The sequence below is a fragment of the Pongo abelii genome, chromosome 8, assembly GCF_028885655.2.
Source record: "Pongo abelii isolate AG06213 chromosome 8, NHGRI_mPonAbe1-v2.0_pri, whole genome shotgun sequence".
NCBI classification, from domain to species: Eukaryota; Metazoa; Chordata; class Mammalia; order Primates; family Hominidae; genus Pongo; species Pongo abelii.
Window position 1 is genome coordinate 17707609 of NC_071993.2, and position 27828 is coordinate 17735436.

Below are 27828 nucleotides of genomic sequence, written 5' to 3' on the forward strand. Positions count from 1 at the left end.
TGATATTTCACAAAGTTGTTTATTCCTGTTATTAAAACTTGGACTCAGGTAATCTTGGTTATTCTGGAAAAAGCACCTTGTTTGCAGAGATCATTTAATCATCCTTTTCTACAATCACCTCTCCATGAAGCACCTTTCTTCTTTGACGTAACATATGAAAATAGAGTTGTGGAAACACTTCATTGAAAAAGAAAACAAAGAAAAATAAGCTATTGCTTTAAAATTATTTATACTTGAAACGTGTTAAATGTGGCAATGTTAGAGAGTAAATACATCCCATACCACTGCTGTTCCCTGGATATTTACAGAGCTCAAGAGTATAAGAGTGCAAATGGAGGCCCACATACCACATGCCTAAATATTCTAATGCTGTAACTGTTGAGGTTTTGTTTTTACTTTTGCCTATTTATTTTTTTTCCTGAGAGAGAGTCTTGCTCTATTGCCCCTGCTAGAGTGCAGTAGCATGATCTCAGCTCACTGCAACCACTGCCTCCCAGGTTCAAGCAGTTCTCCTGCCTCAGTCTCCCGAGTAGCTGAGATTAAAGGCATGCATCACCACCACACCTGACTAATTTTTCTATTTTTAGTAGAGATGGGATTTCACCAGGTTGGTCAGCCTGGTCTTGAACTCCTGGCCTCAAGTGATCTGCCTGCTCAGCCTCCCAAAGTGCTGGGATTACAGGAATGAGCCACTGCGCCCAGCCTATTTTTGCTTGTTTTTAACAAACTTAAATACCTTGATTAAAATACCTTTATAATGACCTGGAAAACCATGTTTGAGTTTAGAATTCTGAACTCTTTGGAATGCTGTGCCAGAACATTCCAGCACAGGGAAAACTGGCCCGCCCAGCCTCCTCTTCTCCATTCTACTGGCTGTATCCTGTTCTGCAAGGGGTCTCCTGCACATGTGTGAGGATACCCGGGTGCATACATCTAAGCTTCATCCATACCCCTCACAAACAGCTGCCCCCCGGCTATCCTGTTTTCTCAGGGGTGCGTATACTGATACATGGTTAACCCTCAGGACCATGGATCAAGGAAGAAGCCTGGTTAGGGCCCAGATGCATGCTCATTGCCCTCTGGAGAGCAAATTCCATGGTCTCAGGTTTCTAGAATGTGATCTAGAAGGCAGTGGGGTGCTGTGTGGAGTGACCACAGAAGGGCTACAACAAGGTCCTCTTAACAGAGCCTAAAGCAGAAGCTCCTCCTGGCTAGGTGTAAGGGTATTTAATCTATTATATAATAAACACATAAATACATATGTTATTAGGTCAGTTGGACAAATTGTCATCTGTCCAATCAAATTTGAAGAATATTTTGAACCAATTTGAACTAGTGTTTTAAACCAGTGTTTCATAGTATAAATGTTGGTGGATAAACAAATTAATATCAGCTATAAACAATACCAGTGTGAAAATATTTCTGAATATGATGATCAGAATAATCAAACCAATGAACCTTATCACTAAACAAGCTTTGAATATCCTGCTTAGGCAACTCTGGGTAAAAATTTCTTTGTAAAACTTAGCTCAAACAGAGCAAAAATACACAATATGTTTTATTTCTTTCTATTTAGGTACTTCCTAACTTAAGAAAGGTTACCATCATATTATATATACCTAGGGGGCTAAATCTATTCATGTCATAATTACTTAAACTCACTGACCAATTATTGTAAATACTTCCATAAAATTCTGAGTAGCAGAACAGAAGGTATGGGCTTGAGTTCAAACCCTGGCTTTACTCACCAGCTAGTGATTTTTTTTTTTTTTGAGATGGAGTCTCACTCTGTCACCCAGGCTGGAGTGCAGTGGTGCAATCTCGGCTCACTGCAACCTCTGCCTCCCTGGTTTCAGTGATTTTCCTGCATCAGCCTCCTGAGTAGCTGGGACTACAGGTGCCCACTACCATGTCCGGCTAATTTTTGTATTTTTAGTAGAGCCGGGGTTTCACCATGGTGGCCAGGCTGGTCTTGAACTCCTGACCTCAAGCGATCTGCCCACCTTGGCCTCCCAAAGTGCTGGGATTACAGGTGTGAGCCACCACACCAGGCTGCAAGCTAGTGATTTTTAAGCAACTCACTTAACCTCTTTCATCTTAATGTAAATGAGAAATAATACTACTACTTTTGAATACTAAGTACTCAAAAAGTACTTTTAATTAGCAAAGGATTTAATAAGCAAAGTAAAATTAACTGATTTATTACTAACATCAAGAATAAAGGGGGGAGGAGGGAATTTAAAAAAAGAAAAAGAAAAAGAATGCAGTGGAAAACATGTCCTGGGCTGAGTGATCCTCTGGCCAGTGGGACTCAGCAGCTGGCAGCATGGTGAACTGGGAAGCTGCTCCTGGTACCTGCCAGAGTCTACATCTCCCAGCACAACTGAAAAAGGTGCTTCAGGCCCTCCATTTCCATGGAGATGCCTCAAAGGCCATGAGGAAGAAGAGAACCCACTGTTTGAACCTGTAACTGTCAGACAGACACCTAAGCAAGCTCTGGTTCTGTTCAAGTAATGCTACCATTAAGCTGCCATTGGGAAAAGAGAGGGATGTGAACCAATACAGCAGGCATCCCCTCCTTAGCTCTCCTGAACTGGCTGGGGTAGAAAATCAGATACAGAATCAGGCTGAAGTGCTAGAAGACAAGGGGAAAACACATCTTTCACCACTAAGTCAATTTTGACTTTGGGAAAGATACAAGTTGGAGACGTCTGCCAGGGGCGGTGGCTCACGCCTGTAATCCCAGCACTTTGGGAGACCAAGGTGGGAGGATCCCTTGAGGTCAGAAGTTTGAGACCAGCCTGGCCAATATGGTGAAACCTTGTCTCTACTAAAAATACAAAAATTAGGTGGGCACTGTGGCAGGCACCTGTAATCCCATAAACCTGAGAGGCAGATATTGCAGTGAGCTGAGATTGCGCCACTGCACTACAGTGTGGGCAAAAGAGCAAGACTCTGTCTCAAAAAAAACAACAAAAAAAAGTTGGAGACCTCAAGGGGCTGGCCAGGTTTTATGCTCATCTCCTTTAGATGAAATAATTTGTATCACGTCGATGTAGATTTTAAAGCTATCAATATTTGACTTAAAAATATATCACTATTAGCCCTTTTTTTGTTGTTTTTTTGTTTTTTTGTTTTGAGACAGAGTCTCACTCTTGTTGCCCAGGCTGGAATGCAATGGCACCATCTCAGTTCACTGCAACCTCTGCCTCTCAGATTCAAACGATTCTCCTGCCTCAGCCTCCTGAGTAGCTGGGATTACAGGCATGCGCCACCATGCCCAGTTAATTTTTGTATTTTAATAGAGACAGGGTTTTACCATGTTGGCCAGGCTGGTCTCGAACTCCTGACCTCAGGTGATCCACCTGCCTCGGCCTCTCAAAGTGCTGGGATTATAGGCATGATCCACCGAGCCCAGCCTAACTATTAGCACTTAAATGGAGTAAAGCCTTACCAATTCACTGCAACTACTGAAAGATGATGAGAAATTAGTGAAAAGGCTGACTTATTCAAAATCATTTAATAAAAGAGGCTTTATTATTTGCAAGTACATAGAGCAAAACAAATAAGACTCAAAACTACTCCTAGATGATTTTTCCAAATATATGCTTAATGAATAGATAGAAATGATCTGAAATTTTCTTGGATACAGTGTTTATACTCAAACATATAATTCTAAATGCTTGTAAAAAGTGCACTAATGCTTTAAACATGATTTATTTTTATCTTTCTTAAAAAAACAAATCATACCAAGCTGATATTTAAATGATTTTGAGAACGCAATCATCCATGCGTTAATTTACTTGCCTTTACTCTCATAGCTAATGAAATGTCTTCTGCCTCTATCTCCCTTCAATTTTCCCAAATTATCAGTAAATATGGGGTTAAACTGAAGTTTTAATGTATTTGTAAGCAATTATTTCTAATTATTTCCCCTTGCTTATTATTATATCCTTTCAAAAATTTCCACATCATATGTCAAATCAAAGTACTAATAAGTATATACTTACAAGGTATATATGACGCCATAGTTATAAGAAGAAAATAATAGTAGTCAAAAGAGACATTGTATTTGTTAGGAAGTCTTATTGAAAACATTCCCGTTTTCTTCACATACGGCAAGGCAGCGTATATTGTAAGAAGTTCACCAGCAACTCCAACAGGATATAAGATGATAAAAAAATTATATCTGGAGAAAGAAAAACCTCAGAGAATTATTTTTCTAGAATAATTATTAGACTTTACATTACAGGTCTATTGCTACTACTAAATTTAAACTTCAAAATTCTCTTTTCTTTACATATTTACAATAACCTTATGTAAGGTTAATAGTTGTACTTTAATCATTTGCTTATTGATTATCATCCTTCTTTTCCTAATATCAGTTTCCATAATAGGCAATGTCTTTTTAATAAAATAGTATCAACTTATTTTAGAGTACCAAAATACTTTTATGTATAAAAAAATATGTAGTTTTTCTTGTTTTTGTTTTGAGATGGAGTTCGCTCTTGTCACCAGGCTGGAGTGCAGTGGCACAATCTTGGCTCACTGCCACCTTCACCTCCTGGGTTCAAGTAATTCTCCTGCCTCAGCCTCCCAAGTAGCTGGGATTACAGGTGTGTGCCACCACAACCAGCTAATTTTTGGTTTTCTTTTTTTTTTTTTTTTTTTGAGATGGAGTCTTACTCTGTCACCTAGGCTGGAGTGCAGTGGCACAATCTTGGCTCACTGCAACCTCCGCCTCCCGGGTTCAAGCAATTCTCCTGCCTCAGCCTCCTGAGTAGCTGGGACTACAGGCACCCGCCACCATGCCTGGTTAATTTTTGTATTTTTAGTAGAGACGGGGTTTCACCATGTTGGTCAGGCTGGTCTTGAACTTCTGCCTTCAGGTGATCCACCCGCCTCAGCCTCCCAAAGTGCTGGGATTACAGACGTGAGCCACCAGGCCCGGCCTACGTAGCTTTAAAAAAAGTATTTTAATGGTAACTTCTTTGGTGCATAAAATCACAAATGACTGCTTTTGTCCGCGGCAGCTAGTAATTTATTGATCAAATGCTGCGTTTAAAAAGGCCAGTGATTATCCTAAATTTTATATCTAAACCTTGAAATTACCAAGGTAGTTATTTTTAAGAGGCATTGAAAAAGTCTTTGTGGTTACTAATGAAAAGCAATTATTGCAGAAAACTGATAATACCACCTGAAGCATGAGTAGCTACTGAGTGTATTACATTGTCTAAAACTGCTCCCGTAACAAAATAAATTGATAAGTTAGTTCCTGAATTCCCACATTAAAGGAAGAGTTAGCTTGTTTAAAGTAGAGCTAAGAAAGTTCTACTCTAAATCCAAAGTCATCACGTGTTCATTTGGTCTGTGGCAAGGTCTGGAATACACAGTAGGCCAGGCATCATGTATGCTTCCAATTAGGCAACACTCTGTGTTCTACTGGCTGGTCTCCAATAAGAGTTGCGGTGGCTCACGCCTGTAATCCCAGCACTTTGGGAGGCCGAGGCAGGCGGATCACGAGGTCAGGAGATCAAGACCATCCTGGCTAACACGGTGAAACCCCGTCTCTACTAAAAATACAAAAAATTAGCCCGGCGTAGTGGCGGGCGCCTGTAGTAGTCCCAGCTACTCGGGAGGCTGAGGCAGGAGAATGGCGTGAACCCAGGAGGCGGAGCTTGCAGTGAGCCGAGATCGCGCCACTGCACTCCAGCCTGGGCGACAGAGAGAGACTCCGTCTCAAAAAAAAAAAAAAAAAGAGGGGCCTAAAGGATCCAAGATGATCATATTTCTTCATTAAAAAAAAATCATTTTTCTCCAACTCAGTCACTATGTAACAGTTACCACAGAAAACAAAAGTCAAGAGGCCAGAGTGCAAGACCACCCTGGCAGTATAGTTAAGACCCCGTCTCACAAAAAAAAATTTAATTAGCAGAGCACAGTGGTGCATGCCTGTAGCCCCAGCTACTTGGGAGGCTAAGGCAGGAGGATTGCTTGAGCCTAGGAGGTCAAGGGGGCAGTGAGCCAAGACTGCACCACTGTCCTCCAGCCTGGGTGACACAGCGAGACCCTGTCTCAAAAAAACTAAATTTAATTTAAAAAAAGAAAAATGTTTTTAATTTAAAACAAAAGGTCAACATTTTGATGGAAAAAGAAATCAATCTGTATTTTAGTTAATCATTTTGTTGGCATTAAGAAATATCTATAAAGTCAAAGTTGTCAGTATTGAAGAAGCTTGGAGACAAATTAAAAATCACCTTATTCCTGTATGTCAGGGATATGCGAAGATAAGAGATGGGGAGGAGGGCAGAATTATTTGCCAAAATAGATGAGCTGTTCAAGAAAGAAGAATGATTCCTTCACTGTACCTGTTAATCCCTTCCTGGCCTTTGGAGAAACTCCCTGCTTTCTTATCAGTCTTGGGTAGTTATTTGCGTATCATTTAAATCAATCTTTCCCTATACCTCAATTTATTAAATCCCATAACTGGACATTTTATATACCTGTCTCAGTAAAACACCCAAACTGATTAAGTTGCAATTTTTACTTTATGTGGTTTTCAAAAGATTTTTTTTTTGGCAGGATTGTTCTTCAATAGAAGAAAAAATTAACACTCCTACAATAAGCTAGTTGAAAGTCTTAAGGGCAATGAAAATTTCTAATGAAATGGAAACAAATTATATAATTTGACTTTACTTGCACTTCAGAAAGATTGCATGTTACTACCTCTCTAAGTTCTGAGGGCAGTATGGGAGATTTAACTATGGATAGACCACATTAAAAAAAAAAGATACAATGCTTCTTTGAAGGTTCCCAATTACTGTCTAAAATTTTTTTGAAGGGAGTGCATTTTCTAAATTAAAACGGAAATCAATATGAAAAACCTATTCTAAGGACTCTTCCAAGAACACTTATAACACATAAATAGAATCAAAGTATATTCAAACTGTAATAAGAGGCCAAACTACGTATAAATAAGAAGCCATTTCTAAAGTGTAGTTTTATTTGAGAACAACAGCTTCAACATCTGAACATAAATACAAATGTTATTTTGCATACTTAATGGAGTTGGGAAATATATTTAGATGGCTGGGATTTTTAAGATATTTTTGACATGAAACATAATTATTTATGATTATGATCAACTGACAATGTATTATGTAACACATGATTTCAAAGCTGAAAGAGTGTATAACTTGTTTAACATTAAGGCAATGGATAAACACTTTCTTTTTTTGAGACAGAGTCTCGCTCTGTCACCAAGTTGGAGTGCAGTGGTGTGATCTCAGTTCACTGCAACCTCCGCTTCCTAGTTCAAGCAATTCTCCTGCCTCAGCCTCCCAAGTAGCTGGGAGTACAGGCACATGTGGCTAATTTTTTTATTTTTCAGTAGAGACAGGGTTTCACCATGTTGGCCAGGCTGATCTGGAACTCCTGACCTCAAGTGATCCACCCACCTTGGCCTCCCAAAGTGCTGGGATTATAGGCATGAGCCACCACGCTCAGCCTGCAATGGATACACACTTTCTAAACAGCAAATTTAAACATACGATGGCAGAGTTTTTATCTTTTCCAGACACTCAAGACATGCAAATGCATTCCAAAAGGCAGACACACAAAGCCATCAAGTCTAATGTGCCTGACCTCAGGAAAATGTGCAAAGTACAGTCTGCTATCTTCTTCAGGCAAATTTTGTAAATTCAGCACATGAAAAGAGACTATATGGTAAGTTAGTATTTTTAAAGGTGCCAGAGGTCCAGAACATTGTCATGTGAAATGATATTGATGTGTTCTAGGATTAGAGTCCAGCTACACTCAAAACTGCCAACCTTTAAAAAGCCCAGTCACTAAAGGTAAATACATTTTCATGTATAGTAAGATTAAAACCAACCAAATCCATATAAATGGTAGTACAACCTTCTTATGACAGACAAGACACTTAAGCTCAAATTATAATTTCAAAGTATTTCATCATATGCGAAGTGGTAAGCCACAGGTGTCTAAAAAAGAGCTAGAGAATATTAAAAAGTCAAAAAGAATATATAACATGGCCGGGCACAGTGGCTCACACCTGTAATCCTAGCACTTAGGGAGGCCGAGGTGGGTGGATCACTTGAGCTCAGGAGTTCGAGACCAGCCTGGGCAACGTGGTGGAACCCCATCTCTACAAAAAAAATACAAAAATTAGCCAGGTGTAGTGGCCTGCGCCTGTACTCCCAGCTACTCGGGAGGCTGAGGCAGGAGAATCGCTTGAGCCCAGGTGGTGGATATTGAAGTGAGCCAAGATCGTGCCACTACCCTCCAGCCTGGGTGACAGAATATTCGAGACCCTGTCTCAAAAAAAAAAAAAGAGAAAAAAAACCATAAAACACAATTAACAGTGATTATCCTTGGTTAGAGAGATTATAAGTAATTTAAAAGTAGTTTTCCTTCTTTTTGGTTTATATATTCTCATTTATTATATTTGAACATGTATAATACATGAGATTAAAAAATAGTAATTGACCAGGCATGGTGGCTCACACCTACAATCCCAGCATTTATCACCACCTGACATATCACATATTATTAGTTTATGTTTTGTCTTCATCATAAGACAGAGAATTTGTTTTGTTCATACCTACATCTCAGGCATACAGTAGGCACATACCATTTGTCATTGTTATTGCTACCATAAATTACAATAAAAGAATAAAATGAACAAGTCTATACTGATTTGTGACTTGTTCTCCAAAGAGCAGTTTTGCTTTTATAATAACGTTCTAAAATGTCAGTTGCTCAAAGAATTCAAATTTCAAGAAGAACAGATATCTTTTGCTTTAAAAACTGTTGCTTTAGGATATATTTGGAGCCTTTCAAATATAAATTTTATCCACATTCCAAATAATACAATTTTAAGTAAGTGTGACTTTTTAAAATGTCTCTGCAACTTAAAGCAAAGAAAAAAAACCAATCACATTGTATAAATGGCATAAATTGTGGCTGCTAGATTGACTATTAAAATAATTTACATCACAGACAAAAAAACTCTATTTTTGGCACTGCTTATGTAAGCTAATTCCAAAAATGTATATTGTGCTTTCCAAAAAAAAATGAATGACTAATTCTGAGGTTAAGGATACCACAATTTGTCTTACATTGATTTCACTCAAAATATTTATTAATACGATTCCTCTCTGATCATTAAACTTTTAGAATACAAATCATAACTTGTATAATTATTAGTTATACCAGTTATACCTCCTATAACAGCATTCTGACATCGTGAGGCTGAAACACGAATTTTAATTCTCTGGCATTAGCACACAAAATAAGCATGCACAGGACAATGAGAAACTAAACTGCAAGACATCGCCACCTGGCCCATTTAATGAAGTATGGCAAGTGATCAAGAAGGCTGAACGTGTAGAAGGAATAGCGAGTGATCTCTGTCACAGTCCACGCGACCAGAAAAAGCACCACACTCTCCTCATTCTGGATCTGCAGAATTACAGAGAAACCCAGTGTCATTCAACCTGGAACTTACTTTTCAATGAAGGTACTTACTTTACTTATTTATTGCCTTTTATTTATAATGGAATGTTAGGGTTAGACAAATGCAATACAGAAAACTTAATGCAGTCACCATTAACATAATTAATTATAAATGTGGAACTTAAACATATCTTATGCACAGGAATAGTTGACCATAGACTGGTTTTTCTTCCCTCGTCCTTCACATCAGGCAATAACGCTATCATCGGAGGACAATGTCACCTTGCTGAAACCAAAATCTGACCCTCCTACTTCTAGTAATCATTGAATCACACCTGTTCTACTCTAGGACCAACGCTTGAATTGCTCACTCATCTTTGGCCCTTTTACTACTATTTTAATTCAGGGATTTATCATCTCTCATCTTGACTACTATAACTGTTTCCTAAACAGTCTTTCCTCTCTTTATTGTCCTCTTGAATGCAAGTTTTCTTTTAAAAAGAAGTCAAAGAAGCAAATACATAAAAAACAAATTAGAATCAGCTAAGTCCTGTGATTTAAAAGTTTCACTGGTCCCACACTTCTTAACAGAATAAAAGGATGAGCCCTAATACCTGGGCACCATATTCAAGCTTCTTTACAATCCTTGCTCGGAAATCTCTCCAACTTCATCTACAATTACTCAACCCTCCTACCTACTTCTCTCTCTGATGACACTAGATGTTGTTATTTCCAGAATATGCTCTAAACTTGTATAATTTAACACATGCTATTCCCTCTCACTGGACTGTTACTCTCTTATTCCATAAAAAATCTTTTCCCATCTTTCAAGATTCAGCTAAAACATCTCGCCCTCTAGAAAACTGACTCCAACCCTCTCCTCTCACCCTGAGCAGTTATTTGCTCACCACCCTTATTTATTTATTTATTTATTTATTTATTTATTTGAGACGGAGTCTTGCTCTGTCACCCAGGCTGGAGTGCAGTGGCGTGATCTCGGCTCACTGCAACCTCCACATCCTAGGTTCAAGTGATTCTCATGCCTCAGCCTCCGGAGTAGCTGGGATTACACACCTTGCTAATTTTTGTATTTTTAGTAGAGACGGGGTTTCACCGTGTTGGCCAGGCTGGTCTCGAATTCCTGATCTCAAGTAATCTGCCTGCCTCAGCCTCCCAAAGTGCTAGGATTACAGGCGTGAGCCACCGTGCCCAGCCCAGCACCCTTCTTCTACTGTACTTTGTTCATATCTGTGTTGTGGCATTTGCCAATCTGTACTAAGAGATGTCTGGCTAACTCTTGTACATATCAGCGCTCAACATCTGTATCCCTCCTTAAGGGAAGCCTTCTTTCACTCCCTACATCAGACTAAGTCCCTAGGTATACTGCAACACATACCAAGCTCTTGCTTCAAAGCACTTAACACTTATATAATTAAATATTTGTTTAGCTTCTCTCCCAAGTATAGGCTCCACTAGTGAGAACCATGTTTGTATTATCAACAGCCATATCCCAGCACACTGCTGGGCACAGATGAGGTGCATGATTAGCATTGTGCATGATTAGTATTGTGCATGATTCAACGTTAAGTGTCCCCCACTTCCCAAAAACCAGTACACTTGACAGCTGGGATTGCCTTGTTCTTTTGTTTTTCTTTTTGAGACAGAGTCTCACTCTGTCACCCAGGATGGAGTGCAGTGATGATGCAATCTCGGCTCACTGCAACCTCTGCCTCTTGGGTTCAAGCGATTCTCCTGCCTCAGCCTCCCGTGTAGCTGGGACTACAGGCGCCCACCACCACACCTGGCTAATTTTTGAATTTTTAGTAGAGACAGGGTTTCACCATATTGGCCAGGCTGGTCTCGAACTCCTGACCTCAAGTGATCCACCCGTCTCAGCCTCCCAAAGTGCTGGGATTATAGGCGTGAGCCACCTCACCCGGCCCACCTTATTCATTTCTGTAAATCTAGAAATTTGCACAGCACCAGGTGTACAGAATGCATTCAATAATATTGGTTGAATTAATTAAGGAGTGCTGAATAGGTACCAGTGGGAAACTATCGTCAGCAAAAAAATAAATAGGAATATTAAGGCAGAGATCCTCTGGAGGATAAACGGGGCAGATGGGTCCTGTTTTATTTTTGGAACTCGCAACTCTCAAGCTTCCCTTTACCTCCGTCTCTCTAGTTAATGTCTAGTTAATGTTGTCTTTCTTCTTCATTCTTCAGACTCATGGTGGTCCTAACTCAGCTATTATATTCCCTCATTGCCTGGAAGAGTCTCTCTTCTAGTCTGTGAATGCTGTCCTCCTGCTTTCAAACTAGTAGGCAAAGTTAATTAATAGTTTGCCTCTCCTGTGCCATGTGCTCACTGCTATCTGCACTATCTGCATGGCAGTTGCTGGTTAGGGAACAGGGAACTCAAGCAAGTTGAGTGAAAGATACTAGTCAAGAGGGATAAAGTTTAAAGGGCAGGAGGTCAGTGAACTATCTCCACGCAGACAGGAGGCCAGTAAAGCTAAGAGGAACAGAGAAGAGGTCAGGTGTCAGTCCCCAAGCATCTAAGAAAGGCATCTGAGAGATGGAAAGGAGGCCAGAGATCTATCCTCACGTAGACAGGAGGCTCTAAAGGCTGTCAAGAAGGTCAGACGGGTTGACATAGGAAATGTTCCTGTCATGGGTTTAATTTTTTTTTTTTTTTTTTTTTTTTTGAGATGGAGTCTCACTCTGTCACCCAAACTGGAGTGCAGTGGTGCGATCTCAGCTCACTGCACCCTCCACCTCCCGGGTTCAAGCAATTCTCCTGCCTCAGCCTCCCGAGTACCTGGGATGGCAGGCGCCCACCACCATATCTGGCTAATTTTTGTATTTTTGGTAGAGATGAGGTTTCACCATGTTGGCCAGGCTGGTCTCGAACTCCTGACCCTCAGGTGGTTCACCCACCTTGGCCTCCCAAATTGCTGGGATAACAAGCGTGAGCCACCTCACCTGGCCCTGTCATGGGTTTAAAATGCCCAATATCTTGACATAGCAGCATGGTGTCTTTCTCGCCTGAAAGGTTTGAATCATTAATTAGATTCAATAATTAGGTCTGTCTCCTGTCATGCCTCAGTAAAAATTGTTCATTTTTCCTAAAGCTCCTTAGCACTTTTTTGACAATTATTTTTAATTGGAAATTTAAATTGCATATATTTATGGTGTACAACATGATGTTCTGAAATATGTACACATTGTGAAATGGCTAAATCAAGCTAACGAACCTATGTATTACCTTATATACTTATTTATTTGTGGTAAGATCACTATTCTCTTAGCAATTTTCAAATATACAATACATTGCTATTAACTATAGTCACCACGTTGCATAATAGATCTCTTGAACTTAATTCCTCCTAACTAAAATTTTTATCCTTTGACCCCTTCTAACTTTTAGTCTTTTCCATTTGTTCAGATCTACAGAACCGCATTTACTTTTATGTCTGTTGCTATAATACTCAATGCTAAATGAGATATATATATATATTTTTTTGAGACGGAGTCTTGCTCTGTCAACCAGGCTGGAGTGCAGTGGCACAATCTCAGCTCACTGCAACCTCTGCCTGTCGGGTTCAAGCGATTCTTCTGCCTCAGCCTCCAGAGTAGCTGGGATTACAGGCACTCGCCACCATGCCTGGCTAATTTTTGTATTTTTAGTAGGGACAGGGTTTCACCATGTTGGCCAGGCTGGTCTCAAACCACCCGCCTTGGCCTCCCAAAGTGCTGGGATTACAGGTGTGGGCCACTGCGCCTGGCAAGAAATAATAAATTGTATACTGACAACTTTGATGACATAATCAAAGAGGACAACTTAGACTGAAAAGAAATTCTGTAGAAAAGAACATTTTCTGCAGGTTATTTGACAGAATCTGGATACTAATTTCAAAAACTGGAAAATATCAAAGGAGAATATATTATGGATATAAGATGCCAATATTTGGGTTTGTTTGTGTTTCAAAGTCATTCTGCTAAGGTACTAAGTCAATGCACAATATCTAAAACTCAAAACCAACTCCTTTTTGTCCAATGCTTCCACTTCCTGAAATATACAAATGTTAATATTTTAGATTCCTATGAATGGAAAGCTTTCCTGCAGGCTCAAGTAGACAACATGTTTGTGTCACTTACTGGTTTTATACTGTGAGTAATGAGCCACACCATAAAGATTCTTGAACTCACTTGGACCCCAGTCACAAGCACAGAAGTAGGTACAATTCCTTAAAAAGAAAAACAAGTCAACTATTGCCCTAAAGGCAATTTATAATAAAAGTATAAAATTAAAGCAAAAACTCACCAATTAAACAGTGAACTATCTGTAAGCAAATAGAAAAAAAATCATTACATCAATAATAGAAAACATTAAATAAACCACTGTCAACATTGGTATTAAGCAAATCCATAGGTGGTATGTAATCAGCAAAATCATATTGATTTTGCACAACAAAAAATGTTCACATAAATATTACAGCAATAGAAAAACAGCATGATGGAAAACTTACCTCAAGCAAGGCAAATGTCTGGAAAAATTTAAGTGTCTTCTGAATACTTTTATATAAACCTCTGTGTGTTCCTTTTTCCATATAAAAACGTACCATGGCAATAGCTAGAACCAACCACCTAAAAAAAAAAAGTATTTTATAAAGTTCTTTCGAACTTAATACCACAGATTTATACATTTGTGTTTACACCAGCATTATTCAAAATAGCGAAAAGGTGAAAGCAACCCAGGTGTCCAAAAGTGAGTGAATGGATACTTGAAATGTGGTCTATACAGGCCGGGCACGGTGGCTCATGCCTGTAATTCCAGCACTTTGGGAGGCGGATCACGAGGTCAGGAGATCGAGACCATCCTGGCTAGCACGGTGAAACCCTGTCTCTACTAAAAATACAAAAAATTAGCCGGGCGTGGTGGCGGGCGCCTGAGTCCCAGCTACTTAGGAGGCTGAGGCAGGAGAATGGCGTGAACCGGGGAGGCAGAGCTTGCAGTGAGCCAAGATCGCGCCACTGCACTCCAGCCTGGGCGACAGAGTGAGACTCCATCTCAAAAAAAAAAAAAAAAAAGAAATGTGGTCTATACAGACAATAGAATATTTACCTTAAAAAGGAAAAGAAATTCTGACATATCAATCATGCAACACGGATAAACCTTGAAGACCTTACGCTATGTGAAATAAGCTAGGCACAAAAGGACTAATACTGTATGATCATTTTTTTCTTTAATAAATTTCTTTTTTTGCATTGTGTGTTGCTGTCATCTTTAATAATGAACAATTATTGATTGATTGATACAGGGTCTCACTCTGTCACCCTGGCTGAAGTGCAGTGGCGCAATCTTGGCTCACTGCTGCCTTGACGTCCAGGGCTCAAGCGATCCTTCCATCTCAGCCTTCCCCACAGCTGGGACTACAGGTGTGCGCCATCATATCCAGCTAATTTTTGTATTTTTTGTAGATATGGGTTTCGCCATGTTGCCCATGCTGGTCTCAAACTCCTGAACTCAAGCGATCCATCCACCTCAGCCTCCCAAAGTGCTGGGATTACATGGTGTGAGCCACCATGCCCAGCCTGTATGATTTAATTTATATGAGGTATACCTAGGGTAGTCAAATTCATAGAGACAGAAAGTAAGATAGTGGTGGCTAGGGGCTGGGACAGATGGGGCAATGAGGAGTTAGCATTCACTGGGTGCAGAGTTTCAGTTTTGCAAGATGAAAAGTTATGGAGACAGAAGGAAGTAATAGTTACACAAAAATGTGAATGTACTTAATGCCACTGAACTTACACTTTAAAAAGGTTAAGATGGGCCGGGCCGCAGTGGCTCACCTCTGCAATCCCAGCACTTTGGAAGGCCGAGGCAGGCGGATCACCTGAGGCCAGAAGTTCGAGACCACTCTGGCCAACATGGTGAAACCCTGTCTCTACTAAAAATACAAAAATTAGCCAAGCATGGTGGTGCACACCTGTAGTCCCAGCTACTCGGGAGGCTGAGGCAGGAGAATCGCTCCAACCTGGGAGGCAGAGGTTGCAGTGAGCCAAGATCGTACAACTGCATTCCAGCCTGGGTGACAGAGGAAGACTCCATCTCGGGGAAAAAAAAAAGTCATCAATTAATATTTACTTAATTTTCACTGACGGCAACAACAATTGCCAAGCCACAGACAGAAGATCAGCCATGGGCCTGCTTTCAAAAAGGTTGTTTAAAAAAACACAAACAAAAGAAGAGGCCAGGCACAGTGGCTCACCCCTGTAATCCCAACACCTTGGAAGGTTGAGGTGGGTGGATCACCTGAGGTCAGGAGTTCGAGACCAGCCTGGCCAACATAGCAAAACCCCATCTCTATTAAAAATACAAAAATTAGCCAGGTGTGGTGGTGGGCACCTATAGTCCCAGCTACTTGGGAGGTGAGGCAGGAGAATTGTTTGAACCCATGAGGTGGAGGTTGCAGTGAGCTGAGATGGTGCCACTGCACTCCAGCCTGGGTGACAGAGTGAGACTCTGTCTCAAAAAAATAAAGAAAAGAAAAAAACAGCCTGGGCAACGTGGCAAGATCCTGTCTCTGCAAAAAAAAAAAAATTCTAGAGGCATGGTGGCACATGCCTGTGGTTCCAGCTACTTGGAAGGCTAAGGTGGGAGGATCACTTGAGCACAGAGGCTCTGGTTGCAGTAAGCCATGTTTGTGCCACTGTAGTCCAGGCTGTGCAACAAAGACCCTGTCTCAAAAAAAAAAAAAAAAAACAAGAGAGAGAGAAAGAAAAAAGAAAGAAGAAAAAAATACGACATGCCCTTGCTTTTAAACTTACGTTTCCATATAAATACAGCTTATGTTCTATGAATTAATGGTACTTTAAATATAAGCTAGAGTTGTGGAGACCAGCTTTCTCATAGTACTTCTCACTCTTCCTAAAGTCACCAATGAGAAGTTATTTTGTTCCAGTTTCCCTTGCAATTACAAAAGCACGTTTAAGTTTAAGCAACTTACCTCATCTGTAGCTTTTTAAAAGCTCTAATAACTCACCCAGGGAATGAGGAGCTACCCTAGTCTTTTAGATAGTCTCCAAAGAGTCTAGTAAGTAGATTTATGAAATATAAAATTATATTTTATATTTTATATTTATTTTATATTTAAAAAGTTTTAACTTTTTTAACCAAACAACACCCATACAGCGGACAAACGGCTTGAAAAGATTCCTGCAAAGAATCTACTAACTGAATCTGATGAAAATGTATGCTCAAGAGAACAATAAGATGGCAGAATGACACTTCTGTTCTTAGAACATAATAAGGTAAAAAGCAACGACTTATTTATCAGATTGGCAAGAAGTCAAGTAAATATCTGAAAGGACCACAAGGACCTTTGAAATGCAGACATATTCATCATATTCATGATAATAACAATGACAATAATAAGTGTATTGTCAGAGTGCTTTCTATGTCTTAGACACTGTTTTCAATGCATAACATACTAACCTCAAATCCTCACAATAACCCTATGGGGCGAGGGTCTTCTATTATCCTATTTCACTACTGAGGAAATAGGCAGAGAGGGTCACACAGCCACCACTAAGCTCGGAGTATATGCTCTTAAGCCACTATGCTGTATTGGTCTAGCTCTAAGTATATACTGTGCCCTGAGATACCAGTTAATCATAACAATTCATATTTACATTATAAATATATTTTTAAAGTTATATGGAGAGTCTATGCTCAAATATTTTAATTGATAGTAGCATGCTATCCAAAAAGTTTGAAGGCCACTCTTTTAGATGAGATAATCATCTTCTAGAACATTCAGTTACTTACCCTGAGTCTTAGAGTAAGTTAATGACTGAGTCTGAAATAGAACCTCTGCAGTCTCCAGACTCCCTAGTCCTGACCCCTTTCCACTCTACCCCAGCTTCACTGTGGCTATAACTGATGGATTCATCTCATGTGAGCGCCAACACTGAACTCGGTGCTGGACTGATCCTACGGCACTCATCTGAATCATGTTTTAGGTACCTTCCACAACTAAAGTGTTATGATTTCATTATCTTCAATTCAAAGTCCCCATGTTTCTTCTACTAAGAAAACAAAAAGTTTAAGATATTTTCATTCACATTTTCCATACACTTGTCTTTTTTAGGTGAACCCAAATCAGATGTCCACAAAAGATAAGTTTGAAAGGCAATTATTAACCTACCAATCAAAGGAGTCATTCGGATGGCAAGTTTTCTACATTTTTAAACAGCATTGTATAAAAATCCATGCATCGTTAACATTATAACAAGTTCTACTGTTGCTCTATAGGTGGCAGTATTGTACCACCTAGCATAGTATCATGATCATGCCACTCACTAAACTTTGGGAAATAAAAGAAATTGACAGGCTCAGGGGTTTGAAAGGACACATCGAACCATCTATTCTAACCTCTTGTCTATTTTTCCATAAGTAAGGCCAGGAGCCAATTGAATCAGGGTTCACTTCCTAAGCCCTCCATCACAAAGGGTGACAGTCAAAGAAAATCTCTCTAAGGGTCCTATATTGAACCAGTTTTGAACTTCCTTCATCTATCGGTTTAGTAACTATAATAAAACAAACAGAAAATATTTCAAAAGCAATTGGAATTTCTGCAGTTAGGATTTTTTTTTTTTTTGACAGATTCTCGCTCTGTCCCGCAGGCTGGAGTGAGTGGTGTGCCCGTGGCTCATGGCAGCCTTGGGTTCCCAGGCTTCAGCAATCTTCCCACCTCAGCCTCCCGAGTAGCTGGGACCACAGGGGTGTACCACCACACCTGGCTCATTATTGTTCTTGCTGTTGTGGGTTTTTTTTTTTTTTTTTTTTAGTAGAGATGGAGTCTCCCTATGTTGCTCAGGCTAATCTTGAACTCCTGGGCTCAAGCCATCTGCCTGCCTCAGCCTCCCAAAGTAATGGGATTACAGGTGTGAGCCACTGCACCTGGCCAGACTCTCTCTTTTATGATGCTAGCAGTTACTGATATTGCCTAGATCCATTATTTCAATAATCATTGAAAAACAATACTCTAGCTTGCTATTTCCTTTGTATAACTCCTTTAGCCATTTGGAGGCTTGGACCGAAGATAGTCTTCAACTTTCATATACTCCATACTTTCTTTTTTTTTTTTTTTTTTTAAATGGAGTCTTGCCCTGTCGCCCAGTCTGGTGCGATTTCGGCTCACTGCAACCTCAGCCTCCCAGGTTCCAGTGATTCTCATGCCTCAGCCTCCCAAGTGGCTGGGATTACAGGTACCTGCCACCACACCTAGCTAATTTTTGTATTTTTAGTAGAGACAGGGTTTCAACATGTTGGACAGGCTGGTCTCAACTCCTGACCTCAAGTGATCTGCCTGCCTCAGCCTCCCAAAGTACTGGGGTTACAGACGTGAGCCACCACGTCTGGTCCATGCTTTCATATATTGTTCATTGACACCTCTAAACTGCCTTTTCTAGATAAAAGTTATACTTTTGTTTAGCAGCCAATATGTGAGTGCTTCAACTGATTGTACACCGGCACTCATGCCAATAACGAGTCAAACTGAAAGATTCATAAAAGAAAAAACGCCTGAGAAACTGAATTTCACTAAGATTAAGACACCTGCTCTTTGAAAGGCACTGTTAAGAGAATACAAAATCAAGCCCAAACTGGAAGAAAATATTTGCAAATCACATATTTGGTAAAGCACTTGTATCCAGATTGTATAAAGAACTTTCAAAACTCTGTAATAGGAAATCAAACAGCCCATTAAAGAAAAAAATAGGCAAAAGGGTTTTGTTTTTTTTTTTTTTGAGACGGAGTCTTGCTCTGTCACTCAGGCAGTGCAGTGGCACAATCTCGGCTCACTGCAAGCTGCGCCTCTGGGTTCATACCATTCTCCTGCCTCAGCCTCCCGAGTAGCTGAGACTATAGGCGCCCGCCACCACGCCCGGCTAATTTGTTGTATTTTTAATAGAAATCAGGTTTCACTGTGTTAGCCAGGATGGTCTCGATCTCCTGACCTCATGATCCACTTGCCTCGGCTTCCTAAAGTGCTGGGATTAACAAGCGTGAGCCACCGTGCCCAGCTAAAAATGGGCAAAAGATTTGAACAGATACCCAAGAAGATATACGATTGGCAAGTGAAGCACATGAAAAGATACTCAGTATCATTAGTTACTAGGGAAAACAAAATCAAAATCCCAATGAGATAACAAAGTGTACTTCTCAGAATGTCTAAAATTACAATGACTGACCACACCAAGGGTTGGCAAGGATGTGCACCAATGGGAAGTCCCATTCATTGCCAGAGGGAAGATAAAAGGGTGTAACCACTTTGGAAACCAGTTTGGCAGTTTGATAAGAAATTACACTTTGGGAGGCCAAGGCACTGGATCATTTGAGGTCAGGAGTTTGAGACCAGGCTGGCCAACCTGGTGAAATCCCGTCTCTACTAAAAATAGAAAAAAAATTAGCCAGGCATGGTGGCGCACGCCTGGAGTCCCAGCCACACAGGAAGCTGAAGCAGGAGAATCGCTTGAACCCACAGGCAGAGGTTGCAGTGAACCTAGGTTGCACGACTGCACTCCAGCATAAGTGGCACAGTGAGACTCCATCTCAAAAAAATAAAAGAAATTAAACACTTGAATACCCTATGACCCAGCCCCAGCCCCTCCGCTCCTAGGTATTTACCCAAGCAAAACAAAAGCATATGTTCATACACAGACATGTACATGCATGCTTATAGTTTGATCTGTAATAGCAAAAACTGAAAAGAGCCCAAATGTCCATCAACAAGTGGATGGATGAACAATTTGTGGTAGGTCCATTCGCAGTTCTATCCTCAGCAACAAAATAGATTCTATGCAGCAATAAAAGATATAGCCCTTACTTAACATTCTGGGAAATGAACCTTGGGTTTCTTGTTCTATTAAATCATACTAAGTATATTGTGAAAATATCTTACTTTCTCTTTCTGCAAGAAGTGCAATTTTAGGCCAGACACAGTGGTTCACACCTGTAATCCCAGGATTTTGGGAGGCGAAGGTGGGTGGATTGCTTGGGCCCAGGAGTTCAAGACCAGCCTGGGCAACATGGCAAGACCTTGTCGCTACAAAAAATTTAAAAATTAGCCAGGTGTGGTGGCACGTGACTGTAGTCCCAGTGGCTCAGGAGGCTGAGGTGGGAGGATCACTTGAGCCTGGGAGGCTGAGCAGTGAGCTGAGCTGGTGCTACTGCACTCCAGAGCCAGACTCTGTCTCAAAAAAAAAAAAAAAAAAAACAAAAAAAAAAAGTACAATTTTAAATAAAGCACTAGGAATAAAAATGAACATTTGTAAACATCCACTGTGCATCAGGCATCCCGCTAAGAACTTCATGTCCATTATCTCTTTATTCCTTTATAATCTAGCTAAGTAGTTGTGCTGTTCCAACTTTACAGATGAGAAAACTAAGAGTCAGAGAGGTTAAGTAGCTTATCTGAGGTTACCCAGCTACAAAGGAATGAGACACAACCTTTAAACAACACCTTTCTGTATTGTGTACAGACTAAAATCCAAACATGTTAGCAAAGCATCTAAGGCCCAGTGCAATGGCCCAAGCTACCTGTCCGCCTTCATTTCCCACTCTACACTTCAGGCCCTCTTCTTTTTTTTTTTTTTTTTTGAGACAGAGTCTCATTCTGTTGCCCAGGCTGGAGTGCAGTGGTATGGTCTCGGATCACTGCAACCTCTGCCTCCCGGGTTCAAGAGATTCTCCTGCCTCAGCCTCCCGAGCAGCTGGGACTACAGGTGCACGCCACCACCCCCAGCTAATTTTTTGTACTTTTAGTAGAGACAGGGTTTCACTGTGTTAGCCAGGATGGTCTCAATCTCCTGACCTCGTGATCCGCCTGCTTCAGCCTCAAGTGCTGGGATTACAGGCGTGAGACACCACGCCCGGCCCAAACCCTCTTCTTGATGCCTCAACAGATGTCTTGCAATTTCAGATCTCTGTCCTCTAACTCATGCTGTTTTCCCACTTATGCCTATTAAGTCCTTCACTGCTCAGTTTAAATGCTATGATCTCTCAAAGAAAACTTTCTCAAATTCTCCTTACCTGTCTGTCCTCCGACACATCTGCTTAGCACTTATCTCATTATTTTATTGCAACTGTTGTTTATATATTAATGCCCCAGGTTACCCTGCTTCAAGGACAGGGCCTAAAGTATTTGAAGGACAATGCATTTATATATACGGGATCAAAAGTATTTGTCAGAAAGAAAGAGGGAGGGAGAGAAATGCTCATTTCCCTATTATGAGCAAGTGGCATAAAAATCCTTACATCTGGCCAGGTGTGGTGGCTCACGTCTATAATCCCAGCACTTTGGGAGGCTGAGGCAGGCAGATCATGAGGTCAGGAGATCGAGACCATCCTGGCTAACACAGTGAAACCCCGTCTCTACTAAAAATACAAAAAAATTAGCCAGGCGTGGTGGTGGGCGCCTGTAGTCCCAGCTACTCGGGAGGCTGAGGCAGGAGAATGGCATGAACCTGGGAGGCGGAGCTTGCAGTGAGCTGAGATCCCGCCACTGCACTGTAGCCTGGGCGACAGAGCGAGACTCCGTCTTGAAAAAAAAATCCTTACATCTGCCAGGCATGGTAGCACTCCCCTGCAATCCCAGCTACTCATGAGGCTAATGTAGGAAGTCACTTGAGCCCAGGAGTTTGAGGCCAGCCTAGGCAACAAAGCTAGACTCCATCTCAAAAAAAAAAAAAAAAAAAAACCTAAAAAATCCTTACATCCTTTAAAGGTATAATTCTACTTCTGGGAATTTATTACACTAAGCCCCCAATTGAACAGAAACCAATAAAAGCAAAATGTCATTAGGGGCATGATTTAATCCATTATTGTATATTAATTCTATACACTCATATGTAACGGTCAGAAAGTATAATTATGAAAACCAGATGAAAACCTGACAGACCATTAAGTGAAAATGGAAAAATATACAATACAGCAGATATTACAACAATGCTGTAATACATTCACTCATTCATTCATTCAAATATTTATTGAGTACTTCATGGAGTTTACACTCTAATGGAGATGACAGACAATAAGCATTGCAAATAAGTAAAATCTATTGTACAATCATATGAAAGAAAGTCGGATGGAGAAAAATTAACAGGCAAGGGAGATAAGGAGTATGTTTCACTATTCAAATTGAGATGGCCAGGTAAGGCCTCCTTGAGAATGAAGTTTTGAGTAAAAGCTTGGAAGAGGTCAGATATTCATATGAAACATAAAAAGAAAATGAAAGTGTGTGATAGGCTGATAAAATAACAAGATGTTTTTTACATTTATGTAAAATTTTATAATATTTCTTAAATACTATTCCGTTGCTTTGCAATTTGGGGTGTGTGTGTGTGTGTGTGTGTGTGTGTGTGTGTGTGTGTTTTGTTTTTGAGATGGGGTCTCGCTATGCTGCCCAGGCTGGTCTTAAACTACTGGGCTCAAGCAATCCTCCTGCCTCAGTCTCCTGAGTAGCTGGGATTACAGGTGCATACCACTGTTCCCAGCTTGTTTTGAAAATTATTACAAAAAAATTAATAAACACACCAAAGTTCTGTTAACAGAGAAATAAAATAAGTTAAATGAACAAAAAGAGCCTCAACTAGTCTTCTGCTGTCCACCCCATGAAACGTGTAAGTTCTTGTCCCAATTTCAACACTACAACTTCTTCAACCTTATTTACCACTATTCCCCAACAGCATCTTCCAGTTCAATCAAGAGAATACATCAGGCTTGCATATCGTGCCTATTTCCAGAATTCATATCACCTGAAATGTCTACTCTCTATGTATGCAAATCTTATTCCTTCTTCAAATCTCAATGCCTCTAGAAAGCCTCTGAAGAGTCAGTTACAGAGATTATTCCATTTCAATATCCCTCATTTTGTAAACATGACAAGGAAACTTCTCAATAGAGGCAGAGGGAGACAAGTTTACAATAAGCCCTGATTTGCCAGGGAAGGGTCAGAGGGACAGAATGGAGAAAGCATTTAATTCTGCTCCAGGTAAGGCAGGAGACCTGGAAAACTTCAAAGAGGTCGATTTGATTAGAAGTCATGGGAATAACAGGAGAACATTATACAAAAGTGAAAAACCTGAGTACAGAAGCAGAGCGCTGTGAAAATACATGGTGCTTTGAGGGACGAGTGAGTCAGAGATATCAAATGCAAGTTGACTGGAAAGGGGAAGCGGGAGCAGATTGCAAAAAGCCTTGAATGGCAGACAGCCTGAATCCCTTAGATCAGGGTGGAGGTGGCAGGGAGGCACTGAAGTCTTTAAACTGGAGCTATGCATTGATGTTCATTTTTGAAATATAAGTTGGCTTTCAAGACAGAGAGTCAACTGAAAAGAGAAAGGACAGACACCCAGTTAACACAAGGCACGTATTTCAAAATGTTTACTGGCTGGGCACAGTGGCTCACACCTGTAATCCCAGCACTTTGGGAAGCCAATGTGGGAGGATCACTTGAGAACATCCTGGGCAATATAGCAAAAACCTGTCTTTACAGAAATTATTATTATTAGTGTGTGTGTGTGAGACAGAGTCTCGCTCTATCATCCAGACTGGAGTGCAGTGGCACGATCTCTCAGCCTCCTGGGTTCAAGCGATTCTCGTGCCTCAGCCTTCTAAGTAGCTGAGATTACAGGCGTGTGCCACCATGCCCGGCTAATTTTTGTATTTTTAATAGAGACGGGGTTTTGCCATGTTGGCTAGGCTGGTCTCAAACTCCTGGCCTCAAGCGATCCACCCACCTCAGCCTCCCAAAGTGCTGGGATTACAGACGTGAGCCACCGTGTTCAGCCTACTCTACAAAAAAAATTTTAAATTAGCTGAGGATGGTGGTGTGCGCCTGTAGTCCCAGCTACTCAGGAGGCTGAGGCAGGAGGATCGCTTTGAGCTTCGGGGTTGGGGCTGCAGTAAGCACCACTGCACTCCAGCCTGGAAAACAGAGCAAGGGCTTGCCTTAAAAAAGAACAAAAAAAGGAAATAAAAGGAAACGTTTATTTTATTTTATTTTATTTTTTGAGACGGAGTCTCACTCTGTCGCCCATGCTGGAGTGCAGTGGCGCTATCTCGGCTCACTGGAAGCTCCCTTTGCCGTGTTCACGCCATTCTCCTGCCTCAGCCTCCTGAGTAGCTGGGACTATAGGCGCCCGCCATGGCGTCCGGCTAATTTTTTGTATTTTTAGTAGAGACGGGGTTTTGCCGTGTTAGCCAGGATGGTCTCGATCTCCTGACCTCGTGATCCGCCCGCCTCGGCCTCCCAAAGTGCTGGGATTACAGGCGTGAGCCACCGCGCCCGGCTCAGGAAACGTTTATTAACGAGACTATCACAGAGGTGAGAGAATTCTTTCAGTTCCGAATGCATTTAAAGGCAGCATCATTTGGTGACTGCTGCATTGTTGTAAATACATTAGTTTTCTCTCTTTCCAAGATTATAATTTAGGAAGAAAGAAAGATGTAGTAGCAGGACAGTGGAGTCAGAGAGTCTGGGTTGAAACCCATGTCTGACTGAAACTTGCTGGCTGCGATCTTGGGCAAGTATCTGTGCCTCACTCTTCTAATCTATATAATGTAATATCATGTGCCCCTCACAGGACTTTAAAGGACTAAAAATACACCTAAAATAACCAACACAGTTCCCTGCATAGTAAGTCCTCAGTAAATAACATTTGTATGAACTGTATTTGGCATTCAATATCATATGCTAAGCACATAATAGAAACTCAATCACCATAGGTAAAGATTTATTAAATTTTTGTCAATCACATTTTTCTATAAATCCTGGAGAAAGTTTAAAATATTAAGCCGGGAGTGGTAATCCCAGCACTTTTAGAGGTTGAGGTGGGGGGATTGCTTGAGGCCAGGAGTTTGAGACCAGCCTAGCCAACACAGTGAGAGCCCATCTCTATTTTTAAAAAATTAAAATAAAATATTAGGCCCGGTGCGATGGCTCACACCTGTAATCCCAGCACATTGGGAGGCCGAGGTGGGGGAATCATTTGAGGTCAGGAGTTCGAGACCACCCTGGCCAACATGGTGATACCCTGTCTCTACCAAAAATACAAAAATTAGTGGCGCGTGGTGGCCCACGCTTGTAGTCCCACCTATTCCGGAGGCCGAGGCAGGAGAATCGCTTGAACTCCAGAAGCCGAGGTTGGCAGTGAGCGGAGATCGCACCACTGCACTCCAGCCTGGGCGACAGAGTGAGACTCTGTCTAAAAAATAAAATAAAATACTGTCAGGGCGGGATGGCTCACGGTTGTAATCCCAGCACTTTGGGAGGCCGAGGAAGGCGGATCACGAGGTCAGGAGATGGAGACCATCCTGGCTAACATGGTCAAACCCCGTCTCTACTAAAAATACAAAAAAATTAGCCAGGCGTGGTTGCGGGCGCCTGTAGTCCCAGCTACTCGGGAGGCTGAGGCAGGAGAAAGGCGTGAACCCGGAAGGCGGAGCTTGCAGTGAGCCGAGATCGCGCCACTGCACTCCAGCCTGGGAGACAGAGCGAGACTCTGTCTCAAAAAAAAAAAAATAAATAAATAAATAAAAAAGAAAATAGTAAACTTTTCCTCGCATTTACATAAGTTAATACTTCGAGTGATAATGTGAAAATAACTTTTTTAAAAGGCAGTGCAATTTAGAAATGGAAAAGCATTTTCCCAACAGGTTTTGAGAAGCAGTTGACACAAAAGTCACTTTGACAGCTCTGCGAAGAGCGACAGTCATTGTGTAACCTTAACTTGCAAAGTCATACTCAAAGCCAAAAATCAAGGTCCAGGGTATCAGCCACGGAGCCTGAGGCCATAAAGATGCTGGGCAGGAGCTCCAGGCTGGGATAAGGGGGGTGGTCATTTCAAAATCTTCCCAAGTGACAAGCTCTAGGACGTGCTATGCTTTAAAAAAAAAAAAAAAAAAAAAAGTCGCGGTGAAATGAACAGGGGAGAAAACTCTGCCCAGCGATCGCAGCAGGAAGCTCTGCGCTCTCGAGACCATCCAGTGGCCAGGACTGGGCGCTCCTTCAACAGCAGCGAAGGCAGCGGGGCCCGGGCCGCAGCCGCCTCCCCCGCGGGCCGGCCCTGCATTCCTACCCCGGTCTATACTTAACCTTCGGCCAGCGCCCCGCCGTGCACCGTATTAGGCAATGCCTGGCGCGCAGGGCCCGGCCTCCCCGCCCGCTCCATTCAACCCGGCGGTGGCCGCGGCGACAGCTCCCTTCCCCCACGGCCGCTGCCCGCACCCCCCGCGCCCCTCACACCCCGGCCCGCGCCCCCGGAGCCCGGAACCTCCGCGGACCGCGGCGCGGGGAGGGCCCGAGGGTGCCCCGCGGCGCGCGTACCCCGCGGTCATGGCGATGTTGTAGAAGGTGAGCCAGGCGGTGGCCAAGAACCCCAGGCGCCTCCGCTTGCCGGGAGCCTCCCGGTCCTCGCCGGCCTCCGAGGCGCCGCCGTTGGTGCCGTTCTCGTCGCTGGACGCCATGGTGGCCGCGCACCCGGCGGAGGTGGGAGAGAGCGGCAGGAGCGTGGGAGGGGACCCTGCCCAGCCTGCAGCCCGAGCGCCGCTGCCCGCTGCCGCCGCCTCCGTCAGGCGCCCCATGTGTCGCGCGCAGGGGGCTCGGCGCAGCCAGCCCTACTGACCGCGAGGGGGAGGAGCGGACGCCCCCGGCCCCCGCCCGCCACGCCCCCGCCCCGCCCCGCCCGCCACGCCCCCGCCCCGCCCCGCCCCGCCCCTTGGGAGCGCGCGCCACTCGGGGGCCAGAACGCCTGGCCCTGGCACTGGGGATCCAGGACCCGCGAGCCCCGGCACGCTTTCCAGGCGGCGCTGTAGTTTCCGCTCCCGAGGAAAGTGCACCCGCCGCGCTAGCTGCGGGGGCCTTTTCATAGAGAGACGCCCAGACGCCTTGCGCCCTGGCGATGCGCACCCTGCGAGTGCATTTAGTGGGGACACAGGGAACGCACCTGAACTTGGCATGGCTCTGCCCTGCCTGGCCTTTTGTAAGGCAGTTTCTCAATGCGCAGGCAGGGAGCGGGATCTTCCCGCCACTCATTCTTTTCTTTTCTTTTTAGAGATACGGTCTCAGTCTGTCTCCTAGGCTGGAGGGCAATGACGCGAACATAGCTCACTGCAATTTCGTGGGCTCAAGCAATCTTCCCACCTCTGCCTCCCAAAGTTCTGTGATTACAAGCCTGAGCCACAGCGCTGTGCCAAACATTCATTCATTCTTAAGAGCTTCTGGGGAAGAAACGCCCATTTCGCCCTGTTTCCCGTTTACCAGCGAGTCCAACAGGTCTTCCAAC

At 42.4% G+C, this 27828-nt stretch overlaps 1 protein-coding gene across 1 annotated transcript; it reads right to left on the reverse strand.

The window, feature by feature from the left end:
- On the reverse strand, positions 1 to 27179 carry HACD1 (3-hydroxyacyl-CoA dehydratase 1). The gene is made up of 7 exons (XM_002820565.4): positions 26871 to 27179; positions 14007 to 14124; positions 13802 to 13820; positions 13636 to 13724; positions 9359 to 9480; positions 4011 to 4189; positions 1 to 177 (listed from the first exon to the last, which is right to left on the reverse strand). Exons 1-7 carry the CDS (start codon positions 27125 to 27127, stop codon positions 95 to 97), a joined length of 867 nt encoding a protein of 288 aa, XP_002820611.3. The 5' UTR covers positions 27128 to 27179; the 3' UTR covers positions 1 to 94.
- Between the last annotated feature and the right edge of the window lie 649 nt (positions 27180 to 27828).